Source organism: Herpailurus yagouaroundi, unplaced genomic scaffold (genome assembly GCF_014898765.1).
Source record: "Herpailurus yagouaroundi ecotype Mexico unplaced genomic scaffold, PumYag 162526, whole genome shotgun sequence".
NCBI lineage: Eukaryota > Metazoa > Chordata > Mammalia > Carnivora > Felidae > Herpailurus > Herpailurus yagouaroundi.
In genome coordinates this window covers 1-15,400 of record NW_024423248.1, presented here as the reverse complement: position 1 = coordinate 15,400, position 15,400 = coordinate 1, and the positions used below count along the sequence as shown (strand labels likewise).

General features: G+C 44.1%; 1 protein-coding gene across 9 annotated transcripts in view; it reads left to right on the top strand.

Moving 5' to 3' along the window:
* Positions 1-12,317, top strand: part of LOC121026814 (beta-1,4-galactosyltransferase 4) — a 28,984-nt gene extending 16,667 nt beyond the window's left edge. For 4 of the 9 annotated variants that reach the window (XM_040469600.1, XM_040469599.1, XM_040469601.1 and 1 more), the window contains 4 exons: positions 5,008-5,130; positions 7,218-7,322; positions 10,940-11,038; positions 11,337-12,317. In XM_040469600.1, the coding sequence (XP_040325534.1) occupies positions 5,008-5,130; positions 7,218-7,322; positions 10,940-11,038; positions 11,337-11,469 (460 nt within the window). In that variant the 3' untranslated portion in view covers positions 11,470-12,317. Of the gene's footprint in view, positions 1-5,007; positions 5,131-7,217; positions 7,323-10,499; positions 11,039-11,336 lie in introns of those variants that run through there. The other 5 variants (XM_040469606.1, XR_005788456.1, XM_040469604.1 and 2 more) reach the window with 5 other exon arrangements.
* The last annotated feature ends 3,083 nt before the right edge of the window (positions 12,318-15,400 follow it).

Genomic DNA, 15,400 nt, shown 5'->3' with positions numbered 1-15,400 from the left:
TGTCCAGACTATTATAGAAAAATAAAGAACAGGAAAAATGGTCCAGGACGTATCACTTAGAGTTCAAAACAGGAATTATACCAACCCTGGCAGAGGATGAAAGAGGAAGGGAAAGAACAGGATAGGGAAGGCAATCCAGGCATTGCAAATGAGGGCCAGCCCCGCCCACGGCACCCCCACGGTGCAGCTTTCACAAGCAAGTCCACACTGAGTAGGTGTCCCTGACTTCCCCTTCTAGCAGGCAATGAGAGCATGCGCCTTCGGTCAACGTTTAGGCCTCTGTTGTGAAACTGACTCTTCTTTTCAGACTGTGACATCTTCCCAGGGTTCTGAGGGAGAGTGGGGAAGGGCATATCCACTGAGTAGTCTGTTCAGGGGCAGGACACCCAGGACAAGTTCCTCACTCTCACAACCACTGTGAGAATTGCTTAGACACCATCATTTCTATCTTCGTTTCCATCCCCTCCACCTCTGAGCAGACACATAGCTTCTGTTCAGCCTTACTGACTTTGAACCCAAGCCCCGTGTAACACTTGGGATATAAACAAATGCCTAGAATAAGCCACAATGGGTGAGCACACGAGGTCTTTAAGAAACACTTACGGAAGGGTCTAAAGCTCTTCCCCAGAGAACATGGCACCTTCATCTTGTGCAACCGTGGGAGTTTCCCAGCTTCCAAGATGTGGAAGCAAGAGAGAACATGGCGTGGTTTTGGGGGGAAATGCAGGTAGTTCATTTGGGCTGGAAAATGAATGTCTGGGATGGTGGAGGGAGGGGAGGCAAGAGATGAGGGTAGGCAGATTATGCAGGCCTTGTTCAGTCTGCTGAGGAAGTTGGATTTCCTGTGGAAGGGACTGGGGGGCATCTGACACATGGTTACAGCTGAAGAATGACAGGAGAAAGCTCATTGCTGGCCTTTAGTGTATTGAGTGGAGTGAGGCAGAGGGGAGAAGCTGGGAGAGGAGATGCCATGCTCCTGAATTAGGCAGGGATAGTGGGGCCAGAGGGCAGGGGAGGGGTCTGGAAGAGAATCACAGGATTTTTTTCCTTTGAGGAATTATATCCTGATTCTTACCTGGACGTTTTGTTTTCTGGTCTCCTAGAGCCACCTCTGCATGGAAGAAAGCAGCTTACTATGTCGGGGTACCTTGGCATTTTCAGAAGCATGTCAACCATATGCGTAAAATTTATAAGCTATCACCATGTATATAACACAGAATACCTGTACTTTGACCCTTTCATAGGGTCCAGTTCTTTCTGAACATCTGTGATAAGACATTATAATCACACAAGATTGTTTTCGTTGTTTATTTCAGAGTGTAGCTACACGGGATTGTTTAAAGGCTTTCTGTTGGGATTCTAGATTTTTTTTTTTAAGTCAGACCTCAAGAATCTGAATTCTTGGGCTTTTCTGCTGGAAATAAATTTTCAGCAAAACTTCAGTGCCACAATCAGATGCTACTTACTCTAAAAACAGCCCTTGTATGAATCTTGATGTTTTGATTTGTTCTTGTAACTGGCCAGACATTTCTTTTATAACTAGATATCAGAGAGCCTTTGTCGTCTTTGAGTAACTGGCAGGGTTTTCTTAATAGGAATCAGGTGATTGAATGTGTCTTCTCTTCTGATCTGGATGTAAGAAGTTCTGAGCCAAATCCATGGCTTTCTTTCAGAAGCTGAGAGAAGAATCTATCTGTAGATCAGAGTTCTAATATATTTCCCATGTTAATCTTCTGTTCTGATTTAAGTTTTCCTCTGGTCCTGGTTGTTTGTTATTTACGTTTTTCTACTTCTTTATATGAATCATGTAAACCGCCTCATCTTCTGGGGCCAGAGAGAGGTGAGTGCAAGTAATGTAGGAATTGCTCTTATCTCCGCTTACCTACTTCTTACCTTTGTTACTTTGGGCAAAGCCCCTCTATTTGCCTGGAGGGCCGGTGGGGTTGAAGGTAGCTAAGTGTCTTCTCCCTGCTGGTCACTATGTTTCACTGAGTCACAGAGCTTAAAACCCCACCCACTTTAGCTTTAATCATTGTTACCACAGCCCCATGAGGAGAAATACAAGAAGTTTTTACCCTGCAGAGGGAAGAACTTGAAGTAATTTGCCCTGTCTCGGACTCTGATGAGGCCAGAAAAAAATCTTGTTTATCCTACTGACTATGGATCAGTGATGAAGCCCTGCACCAGCCTGTGGGAAATTTTACTGCCAAGAATTCCTTTGGTACCTGCCTGCTTTCTTCAAGGACTCTACTGTTATTTTATGACTATGTTTTCCCTACCGTTGGGCCTTACAGCCCTAAAAAAAAAAAAAAAGTGTTCCAAGGCCAATTTAATATTTAAGCTTTTCCTGGTAATAAGAAAAGCCAAAAGCAAAGATCAATGAACACGTAGACGTTAGCCATCTAAGAAATAGCTGGGAAACTAAGAGTTCCTTAAACCTTTCTTACGGTACCTCCCACTGCATCTACACTGCTTTCTGGGTGCTCCCAGACAGCCCTCCTTTGTGTGTCTCTCCACTTTTCCTCATGGAGTTCTGACCACCAAGAGTTTCCCCATTTTCCTACCTATCTGAATCCTCCCAGACCCACCTGCTGGCCCCCTGATGCATGGCCTCTCCTTCCTCAGAACGCTGATGAAGTTTGCCTCTTGTGTTAGACTATAAGCTCTTTGAGGGCAGGGCCTACCTGTTACAGCATCTAGCCAGCGGTTTTGCACACAGTGGATAGTGGTTATTTAATACATCACTCCCAAATCAGTGATGCTGGTTCTCTTCTGGTGACCCATTGTTGGTGCTTGGCAGGTTGTGCCTGGGCAGTGATGCTGCTCGGTGTCCTGATGAAGCTGCTGGTCTCAGGTCCTTAATCCCTTGTCAGAGTCCAGTGGCCATGGCTTCAAGTCACTGCAGTGGATGTCTTGGCCAGTAACGGCTGCCTTCTGAGCCCTGCATTCCTTTTGTTTATTTTAGGTTGTTGTAATACCATTTTCTAGAATTTTAGGTTGAGGGGTTATAAGTAAATCTATTCCCCTGTGGGTTAAACAGGGCCTCCCCATCTATACTCAGAACATAGAAATAGCTGAATTACAAATTGGCTTTTGGGACTGACTCCACCTGTTAGATAGCAATGCCTATGTGTTTATTGATCTTTCCTTTTGTTTGTTTTTTAAAGTTTATTTTTATTTATTTTGAGAGAGAGTGCAAGCGGGGGAGGGAGATAGACAGAGGGAGAGATAGAATCCCTAGCTATCTGCTGATAGCGCAGAGCCTGATGATGTGGGGCTCTATCTCACAAATGTGAGACCATGACTTGAGCCAAAATCAAGGGTTGGATGCTTAACCTACTGAGTCGCCCAGGTGCCCTGCAAAGCAGAAATATTTAATTGGTCCTGGAATACTTTGAAGTGAAGTTAATTAAAGTTAGAAATTCTCCATATATTCTTATCTTTTTATCTAGTAACATCTAAGTTATTAAGCTGCCCTCATTTGCATTTCTGAATTGTTACAGTGTGATATTCAGGGGTTATCTTTATTTCTCAGATATGCTAATTTGTGTGCCAATAATCCATAAGAGTCCGTATGACTGGGAGGTGCTCTCTGACCTCTCAAGGTCCTTCTTGACCTCTTCTCCCTTCCCTTTTTCTTATCGTATCCACATAGCTCCACTCTGTGCTCTCTTATCACCTACTATGTTGTCTTCAGGCCATGTCTCCTACTCCTGCCCCTTCAGCTACTGCCTCTTGACATCTTAGTTCCAAAGTCGTATCTGTAGCCACTCTTCTCTTTTGAACTTGAACCCTATATCCTTTTGCCCACTAGCAAAAGCACTAGGGGTATCTCAAATTCAGCTTATCCAAAACATAAAATTCAGTGTCTTCCTCTTATTGTTCTGTGTACTCTTTTTTTTTTTTTTAATTTTTTTTAACGTTTTTATTTTATTTTTGAGACAGAGAGAGACAGCATGAACAGGGGAGGGTCAGCGAGAGGGAGACACAGAATCTGAAACAGGCTCCAGGCTCTGAGCTGTCAGCACAGAGCCCGACGTGGGGCTCGAACTCACGGACTGCGAGATCATGACCTGAGCCGAAGTCGGCCGCTCAACCGACTGAGCCACCCAGGCGCCCCTCTTTTTTTTTTTAACTTTTTTTTTTTTTACATTTACTTATTTTTGAGAGACAGAGAGACAGAGCACAAGTGGGGGAGGGGCAGAGAAAAAGGGAGACACAGAATCCAAAGCAGGCTCCAGGCTCTGAGCTGTCAGCACAGAGCCCAATGCGGGGCTCGAACCCACACACTGTGAGATCATGACCTGAGCCGAAGTCGGATGCTTAACCGACTGAGCCACCCAGGCGCCCCTCTATTTTTTTTTTTTTTTTAAGACTGTATCATCTACCTTGTTACCCAAGCCAGAAACCTTAGGATTGTTGAGGTGCCTTGGCTTCTCCACCACGCAGACAATGAGATGGAGATTTGCATGCAGAGAAGTGGAGTTTGCAGACAAAGTGTGTGAGGAGCTGTGTCCTCTCTACCTGACCCCCGCCCCAAAAAAAAAAAAAAAAAGTAAAAGTAAAAAAACAGTATATTCATTATGGCATTCATTCATGCTGAACCTGGAGGCTGCCTCAGAATCCTTCTTAACCCTGTGCCCTTGGCAGCCATTACTATTCACTGGATTGGCACGTGAGATGAAATCTGTTGTTCACCCTGATGTCGTGCTGCACATTTATAGGTACCTCTGTAGACCTCCACACACAAACATTCACAGTAACAGGTGGATAGCACTTTGCTTAGTGAGCGGATGTGAGCACTTACGTCGACAGGAAAGAAGGGCAGACAGGGAAGGCCAGGAACGTTGGGGGAGGTGGATGTCAAGTAGGGGTGGATGGATGAAAGTGCATGGTCCTCATACTGTTCCTAGAATCCCAGGCCTGAAATAGAGATTTCTGAAGAGTGTGTGGAGAACAGACGGCCTTGTGCTAATGTTACCTTCTCTCTCCTCTCTTTTGCTCCAGGTTACGTTACAACGGATATTTTGGGGGTGTTACTGCCCTAAGCAGAGAGCAATTTTTCAAGGTGAATGGATTCTCTAACAACTACTGGGGATGGGGAGGCGAAGACGATGACCTCAGACTCAGGTGAACAACAGGGATAGGTCCCCTTCATGGGGCTCTGCTGTCTATCAGTGGTGGCTCTGGAAATCCTCATTTGTGGATAGTTCCTCTCGATGCCAGTCCAGCAGGTCATAAGGCCGTGGAGTCCGGCTTAAAAGGGGGCAGGGGGCAGGGGGCAGGGGGCAGGGGGAGGGCAGGATGGCCCAAATTGCCGTTCGCCATTGGCAGTTCAGAAATGATGGAGGGTCGTTTGTTTCTGCGGGTGTTTAGAGACCAGAAGTGTTGATGGGGGTTTCTGCGGACTTGGTGGGTATTACTTACAGAGACAGGGTCCAGAACTCTGCAAAACTGCAATTTGAGGAAAGTGGCCAGAGAGCCTATTGTAAGCCTGTAGCTTTTTTTTTTTTTTAATGTTTATTTACTTTTGAGAGAGAGAGAGAGAGAGAGAGAGAGACAGACCCTGAGTGGGGGAGGGGCAGAGAGAGAGAGGGAGACACAGAGTCTGCAACAGCTGTCAGCTCAGAGCCTGATGCGGGGCTCGAACTCGGGAACTACAAGATCATGACCTAGGCCAAAGTCTGATGCTTAACCAACTGAGCCACCCAGACACTCCTGTAAGCCTGTGCTTTTGACCAGACACCAGGGAATCCTGGCACAGTTCTCAATTTCCAGAGCAGAGAATGCCAACAGCCTGTGAGGAGTGGCACACCCAGGATCAGACCAAGATTCCCTTTCACCCTTATGCCTTAGCCAGCCCCCCACACTGGGAGCAACTGCTGGCCTGACACCCCAGCCAGACTCAGGGCTGCTGGCATTACCCTCAGGCTCTCTTGCACTACTTTCTGCTCTGGGGGCTCAAAGGGAGTATGTCTGGAGTCTTCTCTCAGCTCCCCCCTCCCTGCCAAACTTGGGTTTTGTGACCCAATCTTATCCCTAGCTCCCAAGAATAAGTATTCAGTAGCCTCAATTGAGGCGAGTATCTTCAGACTTCTAATAATAAGGCTTTGGGGGCGATTGGGAGACCCTCTTTCCTCCTACTGTTGCCTCTTAGAAAGGACATTTCTTTTCTATTTTATTTTTTAATGTTTCTTTATTTTTGAGATAGAGACAGAATGCGAGTGGGTTAGGGGCAGAGAGAGAGGGAGACCGAAGCAGAAGCAGGCTGCAGGCTCTGAGCTGTCAGCACAGAGTCCCGACACGGGGCTCAAACTCATGAGCTGCGAGATCATGACCTGAGCCCAAGTCGGATGCTTAACCGGCTGAGCCATCCAGGCGCCCCTACGAAGGACCTTTCTTAGCTGGGGTTCTGAAGTAATAGATGTGTGACTGCCAGAACTGCCCCAGTGCTTTAGTGTGAAGGAGCCAGGGCTCCATGTTGGTCTTGCTCCCATGTCTCGGCTGAGAGTCTCTGGAATGTTTCTGGCAGGAGAGAATGCATTTCCCTCACCACAGGCTCCATAGGAATGGTCATAGTGATGGGCATCAGTACTCTAAGGCCTGGCCCGTTGGCAGCCCGTGTGGCTGTGGCTTATGAAGTAAACACAGGGCACCTGTTGGATTTCTGGGCAAGAGTAGCAAGGACTAGAGGTAAACAGTATCCCTCATGTTCCCCAAATCATTTCACTGTCCAGATGGGATGACTAATAGAATCTTGCATGTATTATGTGACTTCACTATCTTCTTGATCCTCCTCAGCTTCAAGGCAGGGGGGAGACCCCAGTTTTGCTTTCATTTGAGGAGAACATCATGGTCTCCAGAGTCGTTCTTGACTAATAACTATGAATAAACCAATGACTTGAACATAAACGTTTCCTGAGGTGTTTTAGAAAATGACAAACTATAAATTGACACCTCCCCTTTTACCCCAATAATAAATGTTAAATGTGATTCTTTTATAGACTTGCTGCCTGAGGCCGGATGTTAAAAGATTGCTTTTTTTTTAATATCCTAATTTTAATATTCTAATATCCTAATAATCAAGCTCTGTGTGACTGTGTGTGTGTGTGTGTGTACATATATGTAAATTTTTGCAAATGATTCTTCTTAAGTATCTAGTGGTAGATGAAGTGGGATAGACTTTTTTTAAAAAAACACTTCTATTATTCTTCTAGGGTTGAGCTTCATAGAATGAAAATAATCCGGCCAATGCCTAATGTGGGTAAATATACAATGATCTTCCACACTAGAGACAGAGGCAATGAGGTGAATATAGAACGGTAAGTCCTGGATTCATATGGCTGGCAGGCTACCTGCTTAGTTTCTTCTGTCAGTGAGGTCTGCTGAATTCAATCAGATGAGCCAGTTTCTTTTGTTCAAAACTTTTTATTAAGGCAGTTTTCAAACAGACACAAAAGTAGAGGGAGTGGTATATGGAACCCTCATGTGCCCCATTCCTAGCTGCGACAGTTACCAACTCACATCCTCTCTCCCTTCTCCTGCTTTTTCTTCCTCCCCCGCTAGATTATTTAGAAGCAAATCTGATATCACAGCATATCCTGTGTAAATACTTCAGTATGTATCCTTAAATATAAGAAGTCTTAAACCAGTATACCTAAAATGAAAACCAGTATACCTAAAATGAAATTAACAGTACTTCTTTAATATCATCAAATATCCACTTAGTGTTTGGATTTCCTTGATCATCTCATAATTTTTTTTCCCTTAACCGTTGGTTTATTCACATCAGAATCTAGACACAATCCACACATTGCATTTGGACGATCTCTCTGAAATCTCTCAGTCTGTAGATTACCTCTCTACTACCTTTTGCCTGCTGCATTTTATTTGTTGAACAAATCAGGTCATTTGTCTCCTGCAATTTCATACCTTGTGGATTTTGTGACTTGCATCCTGGTGGTATAACTTCATATGTGCCTCTGACCTCTACATTCCCTTGTAAGCTGGGAGTTAGATCTGGAGGCTTGAACAGAGTGCAGTACTATTCAGGGTTAGAACACTTCATCAATGATGTCACATCTCTCTTCTTGTATCACAACTGGAAGATATGATGGCTTGTTGGGTCTTTGTGATATTAAGATTGATCTGTGGATTTAGGTGCTACCAGTCCCAACCAGGTTCCCCATCAGTCTTTCACCTGATGATTTTATCAGCCATCGGTGCTCATTGAATATATTTATTATTCCATTGGGAATCACAAAATTCTGATATTCTATCATGCCTTCTGCATTTATTAGATAGATTTTTCTGCAAAGAAGGCCTTGCCTTCATCTGTTTGAGTATGCCAAGGTATGGTTCTTATAGAAAAGGCAGATAAAGGGAAAGAATCAGTGCTGATTTTTCATTTTTCAAAATGATGACTTGATGTTCCCTAGCATCCTTCAGGATGTAGTTAATATTCTTTTCAATGCTCAGTTTATCTCATTGTTGGCAAGTGGAATCTTCTTCAGGCTGACTCCTGAGTCCTTTGACATAACTACACTAGTTTTGAGAGCTCCCTTACCTGTGCTTCTATGTGATGAGCTGTTCTAGGCTTACCATATACTTTTCTTGCCCCAGGAATTAGACCTTTCACCCAGGAACCCGGCAGATAAGCCAGTTCTTTATGGGACTGTAGTTGAAGAATCTACAGTTCTTTGTTCTGATATTTTCTTCTACATTTTATTTTATTTTATTTTTTTTTTAAATTTTTTCAACGTTTTTTATTTATTTTGGGGACAGAGAGAGACAGAGCATGAACGGGTGAGGGGCAGAGAGAGAGGGAGACACAGAATAGGAAACAGGCTCCAGGCTCTGAGCCATCAGCCCAGAGCCCGACGCGGGGCTCGAACTCACGGACCGCGAGATCGTGACCTGGCTGAAGTTGGACGCTTAACCGACTGCGCCACCCAGGCGCCCCTTCTTCTACATTTTAAAACAATATTAGGGGTGACTGGGTGGCTTAGTCAGTTAAGCGTCTGACTGCAGCTCAGGTCATGATCTCATGGTTTGTGGGTTCAAGCCCCGTGTCGGGCTCTGTGCTGACAGTTCAGAGCCTGGAACCTGCTTCGGATTCTGTGTCTTCCTCTCTCTCCGTCCATCCCTCGCTTACACTCAGTCTCTGTCTCAAAAATAAATAATAAACATTAAAAAAACAGTATTAAAATATTATAGGGCTTTGTTAGAGCTTATACTTTAAAACAATATTAAAAGGCTTTTAATGGAACTTGGGTGTATTATGCTAAGTGAAATAAGTCAGTCAGAGAAAGACAAATATGATTTCATTCATATATGGAATTTAAGATACAAAACAGATGAACATAAGGGGAGCAAAAATAGTATAAAAACAGAGAGAGACAAACCATAAGAGACTCTTAAAAACAGAGAACAAGGGGCGCCTGGGTGGCGCAGTCGGTTAAGCGTCCGACTTCAGCCAGGTCACGATCTCGCGGTCTGTGAGTTCGAGCCCCGCGTCGGGCTCTGGGCTGATGGCTCAGAGCCTGGAGCCTGTTTCCGATTCTGTGTCTCCCTCTCTCTCTGCCCCTCCCCCGTTCATGCTCTGTCTCTCTCTGTCCCAAAAATAAATAAACGTTGAAAAAAAAATTTTTTTTAAATAAAAAAAAAAAACAGAGAACAAGCTGAGGGTTGTTGGCAGGGCGTTGGGTGGGGGGTGGGGTGGGCTAAATGGGTGGTGGGCATTAAGGAGGGCACTTGTTAGGATGAGCACTGGGTGTTGTATATAAGTGATGAATCAATGAATTCTCCTGGAATCATTATTACACTATATGTTAACTACCTTGGATTTAAATTAAAAAAAAATAAAAATTGAAAAAAAGAAGGCTTTTAGCCCATGTGTTAGAATCTGCAACTTTAACAAAACAGTTACTTCTGTTTTCCATGCGTCTTTCTAGTCTTTGTCCATAGAAGTGCATTTTTCTCTTTACATTAAAAAAAAAAAAAATTAGGGGCGCCTGGGTGGCGCAGTCGGTTAAGCGTCCGACTTCAGCCAGGTCACGATCTCGCGGTCTGTGAGTTCGAGCCCCGTGTCGGGCTCTGGGCTGATGGCTCGGAGCCTGGAGCCTGTTTCCGATTCTGTGTCTCCCTCTCTCTCTGCCCCTCCCCCGTTCATGCTCTGTCTCTCTCTGTCCCAAAAAATAAAAAATAAAAAAAAAATAAAAAAAAAGAAAAAAAAAATTAAAAAAAAATTAATTACGGAATAGTTGCAAAATAATACTTACAAACTGTCTGAAAAGTGTGAAGATTCTTGGTACCATGAACAGTGGTAGTGCCCACCACCCAAGTTATATTTGTTACCTGTGACCCACCCCCCCACACCCATTTCCTTCCCCCAACCCGAGAGGTCATGGTTTCCTGAATTTTTGTGATTATTACTTGTGATAATGATCGTTATTTCTGCTGTTTCTTTGTTGTTGTTGTCGTTGTTGTTGTTTTTCCAGAGGTGTGTATCCCTGTGAAAAAGATTGTTTAGTTTTATATGTTTTTCAACTTCATACAAGTGAAATCATACTGTATTATTTTTCTCTGACCTTACTTAGCTCATTGTGTTTCTGATCTCTGTCCACATTGATACTGTCACCAAAACGTTTTGCTTTTCACCCCAAAATCCTAGAGACCAATTCAGCTCACCACATGCTTCACTCCCCACATCCCTGGGCTCCAGCCATGCAATTGCTGCTGCTTCTTGAAGCGCATCCTGCTGCTTTGCATGTCTCTGAATCTTGCATGGGATGATGACCCTGCCTGTTTGTCCTTTCCTGCACCTTTCTCCTAAGCCTCAGTCATGTCTACTTTCTCCGCGCCCCCTCCCCAGACTCCTTCACGAAGTCAGGTTCTGCTTCATTCATCCTCTTCTACATATATCCTGATTTTGTTTGAGACTCTTAGGAGAGGTGTGTACCCTCCTGCCTACAGACAGCACTATGGGAGGATTCATAGATACCCTGAAGCTTAGCCAAGGACCTGTTAGCAATGGATGGTGCGTATTGCATTGTGTCCATGTTACTTGTGCGTCCTTCTGTCCTGTAGACTGGGTGCATTGACTCTTCCCATCATGGGCCCCTAGGGTCTTAACATGAGGTCTGACACGTGAACACATGGCTATCATTGGTGTCCTGTTACTTTAGACGGGGAAAATTAACTTTTTGCAGCAGGAAATCCAGATGGTACGATAATTGACAAAGATGTTTTTGTCAAATTTGGGGGCAGGGCAAAAAGCAATGGAAATATGTGTTAAATTCTTGCATTACCATTTACACTGTTCTTTTTATCTTTAGGATGAAGCTCTTACATCAGGTGTCACAAGTCTGGAGAACAGATGGGTTGACTAGTTGTATTTATAAATTACTCTCTGTGGATTATAATCCTTTATATACCAACATCACGGTGGATTTCTGGTCTGGTGCATAACGTGACCTTGGATCTTCTGGTGACATTCGGAAGAACTGACTATTTTATTGCAGTAATTTTGGACTAGACACATTCGGAAGAACTGAATATTTTCTTTCAATAATTTTGGGCTAGAGACCAATAATTTTTGGACTAGTAGCACACATTAAGAACTTGTTGCAGCTAATTATTGAGCTGAACTTTTTCTTTTTGTATTTTCTTAGCAGAGCTCCAAGTAATACGGGATGTAAAACAATTGGAAGAAGACAGCTTTCTTGGTTGTTTTCCCCCTGAGGGTTAAATCTTGTAATACAGATACTTGAAGGACTGAGTATAAAAGGACTATTCAAAGAATACCATGAAGCCTAGCTACTTGAGAACTTGGATTGAAGGATATTTAAGTTTGGGCTAAGAAAGCCCACAGGAAATAGGATTGCTGAATGTCTCAGAGAACCAGAATTGTTCTCGTCTGTGGTAGAAAGGTACGAAGAAGTCTACCTGTTATTCATTTATCCTGCACGCTCCTCTGAAGAGCTGGGCCCCAGGTGGGAAGAAGGCCGCAGAAGAGAGGAGAAAGGTGAAGAATCAAGATGCAGTGAACTTGAGGATGAAGGGCTGGGAGGAGGACAGTGATGGAGAAGCAGCCACAGTTGTGCTGGTCACTGCTGCTGCTCCCTGTCCTGGGGGTCACCTGCCCAGACATGTCTTCCCAGGAATAGCCCAGCAGGGAACACATTATCTACTAGTTTTTAAAGTATTTTTGTAAAAATGATTTTGTACATGTAGGATATGAATTAGCTGTTTACAAATTACATATTCACTCACAATAGATCGAAAGTACCTCTGTAGTAAAATATGGAAAAGCTTTTGGTGCCTAGTCTTGGTTTGTCACTGTTGTTTGAGGCCTGTAGATGTGTTTATTTCAGTATCCATAATCCTCAGCAGTTTACAAGCAAATGAGACTGAGTCCCCTTACTCCCTTTCTTTTTTTTTTTTGTATCCTTCTGTTCCTTCTTCCTGTTTTTCCCCTTTGTCAACTGGCGGCAGGCCCATGGCAGCTGCCTCTGCATCTCCTCTCCTGGGCCTATCATGCCTTTGTTCTCTTCATCCTCTTGTGCCTGCTCCTTCCCCACCATCAGCACTGGGTGCAGCAGGACTGGCCTCTGGGGCGCACCTCGTTGGTTATAGGATAGGAGGGGTGGAGGCCAGGGCTTGGGAAGCCTTTGATAAGGAAGGTGGGGCCGGGGCACTGACTTGGGCAGCAGCAGTGATTTGGGAGAGAAGCCACCAATACCTCTGAGCTTCCTGGGGTTGGGGGGCAGGGATGTGCAAGGATTATCTAAGGAAGGTAATAGGAAATGGATTCTGGGTCAGAACAGAAATAATATTTTGTTTGCATGAGTGAATGGGCACATAAATAAGGTAGATGTGGATGTTCTTAAGCAAGCATTAATGCAACCGTGCCCCAGGGTCTCTCCATCCATCCTTATTATATGACATTTTAATCGTTAAACTTTAACATGAACGAGTGCTAGCCAGTAAGTGTAAATAATGTCCTTCCCAAACAGGGAGAGGGAGGGAATAGGAGGGTTTGGGGCTCCCAAGAAAGGCAGCAGTCACCTCCCAAGTGGGGAATGAGAATTTGAAAGGAAGATACATTTTATAGATAGGACAGGTTTACCTAGGGCTGGCCTGCTTTACGTCTAACTTAGTAGGGACAAGTAAAAGCTGTGTTTTTTCTCCATTTAGCAAAGAAAATAATGGTGGTTTTCATGTTCCTATTCTCTCTCTTTTCTGCAGAATCTTTAGCATGCTGCCCCACATTCTCTTAATTATAATCATATGCAGACTGCCCTGTTGTAATTGCCCAAAGCCCATGCCAGGGATCCCCATTTTGGAGGCTGTGGGTCCCAGGTCATGGTTGGGAGGGTAAAGGAAGAGAATAATACGTGCAAGGAATTTGAGGATCCGTATTTGAGAATTCAGTTTTTTATTAAATAGCAACAGAATATAGCCACTACAATGGAAATTCTGTGTTTTCAATGACGAGTAGGCATCTGCATTTTTTTTTTAATGTTAGAAACCACTGTACTATGCCTATTACTCTTCAGATCATTCTTGCAACCAATATAATGCACCAGTCGTTGAAATGACTCATTGTGAAACCTCTCAAGGTGGAACAGAATTTTTTAAGACCTAGGGGCATCTGGCTGGCTCAGTTGGTTAAGTGTCAGACTCTGGCTCAGGTCACGATCTCTGCATTGAGCCCTGCATTGAGTTCTGCACTGACTGTGCCCTGACAGTGCAGAGCCTGCTTCAGATTCTCCAGCTCCCTCTCTCTCTGCTCCTCCCCCGCTCACTCTTACTCTCTCTCTCTCTCTCTCAAAAATAAACATTTAAAAAAAAGGACCTCTATTTCTCTACCATGCCACTTTACCTGCACTGGGGAGTGACAACTGTCTGCTCATGGCTGCCATCCACCTCCTTGTCTCCACAGCTGGGCAGAGGAGTTCAGCCTCAAAGGAACCAAGTTTCCCCAATACCTGCCCTGTATGTTCTCATTGTCAACTGCAACAAAGAGACCAAGGTTTTTGAGCTTTGTAGATCTGCCTACCGTAATTGCTAAGGATTATAGGAGTGCAGTCTATTTGGACATCACAAATACTTGGAAGAGTGTGCTCCTTTAAAAGTTTGGGTTGGTTTTTTTCTCACTTCCACTTCCACTCAGTTTTACGATTCTTTATGCTCTTGTGATGTTTTTACACACACTTTATTGATCCTGTTGACTCTTGAGATAAGTAGGGTAGATGAGGAAGTAGAGGTTCTGAACAGGTGGGGGACTTGCCAGAAATGGCACAGCTAGTAAATGGCAGGGTCAGGGCACACACTCAGGTGTCCTGACTTCAAGATCACATTGCCTGCATCTTGGCTTCTCTCATTTTTTAATTTTTGGAGGGGGGCTGGCTTCTCTCATTTTCTTTTCCTTTTTTTAATAGACTGGGCACAAGTGAGCAAGAGCAGAGAGAGAAAGAATCCCATGGGGGGCAGAGAGAGAGACAAGTGGGGCTCACCAGAAGCAGGGCTCGAGCTCACGAACTGTGAGATCATGACCTGAGCCGAAGTCAGATGCTTAGCTGCCTGAGCCACCCAGGTACCCGGCTTCTCTCATTTTCAAAGGTAGTTTTCCTGTGTATATATCTTTGTCCTATTTCCCAGAGAAGTTTGGTATCTTCTGTGATCTAAAAAGTATGTTTCATTCTCATCTGGTCTCTGAACTTTTTTCCTGACTCCCTCCCTGGTTTTTCTGCCCTTAGCCCCCTCACTTCCACTCAAACCCCAATTGGACAGGTTTCTCGAGGGGTCCTAGATGCTCTGTGGATGGACTCTTAGGAGAGATGAAAGATATTTTCTGCTAGACTCAAAACCTCTACTTTCTCCAGTTTTTGTATGTACACAGTTCTTCTCAAAAGCCATTAACGTGTCCTACAAGATGGAACATATTCAGGTATATTTCATAAGTACTTTTTTGCCAATCACATTCCAAATTTTAAATGTATTCCTTAGTACCTTATTTAAGCTATTGCCACCGTCACTGGTTTTAAGTACACTGAAGACCATCTTATACCTGCTAAGAGGCCCTCAGAGGTCTGAAAGGTGTTCACAGAGGACTGGCTGAGAGGGTCTCACTCTCAGGGAGCTTGACTGTACCAGCAAAGGGTCCATTGTTCCATTGATGACTGTTGAAGTTGAAAACTCAAAATCAAACCTCGTGTGTGTGTGTGTGTGTGTGTGTGTGTGTGTGTGTGTAATTTTTGTCCTTGGAAGAGAGGTTGGTGAAGGGTGGGTCATAATAATAATTGAATGCTTGCTCTGTATTGGCCAAGTTACCTGTGTGATTTTATTTATTTTTTTTTTTAATTTTATCTTGCCAGTAGCCCTGTAGCTGTGTATG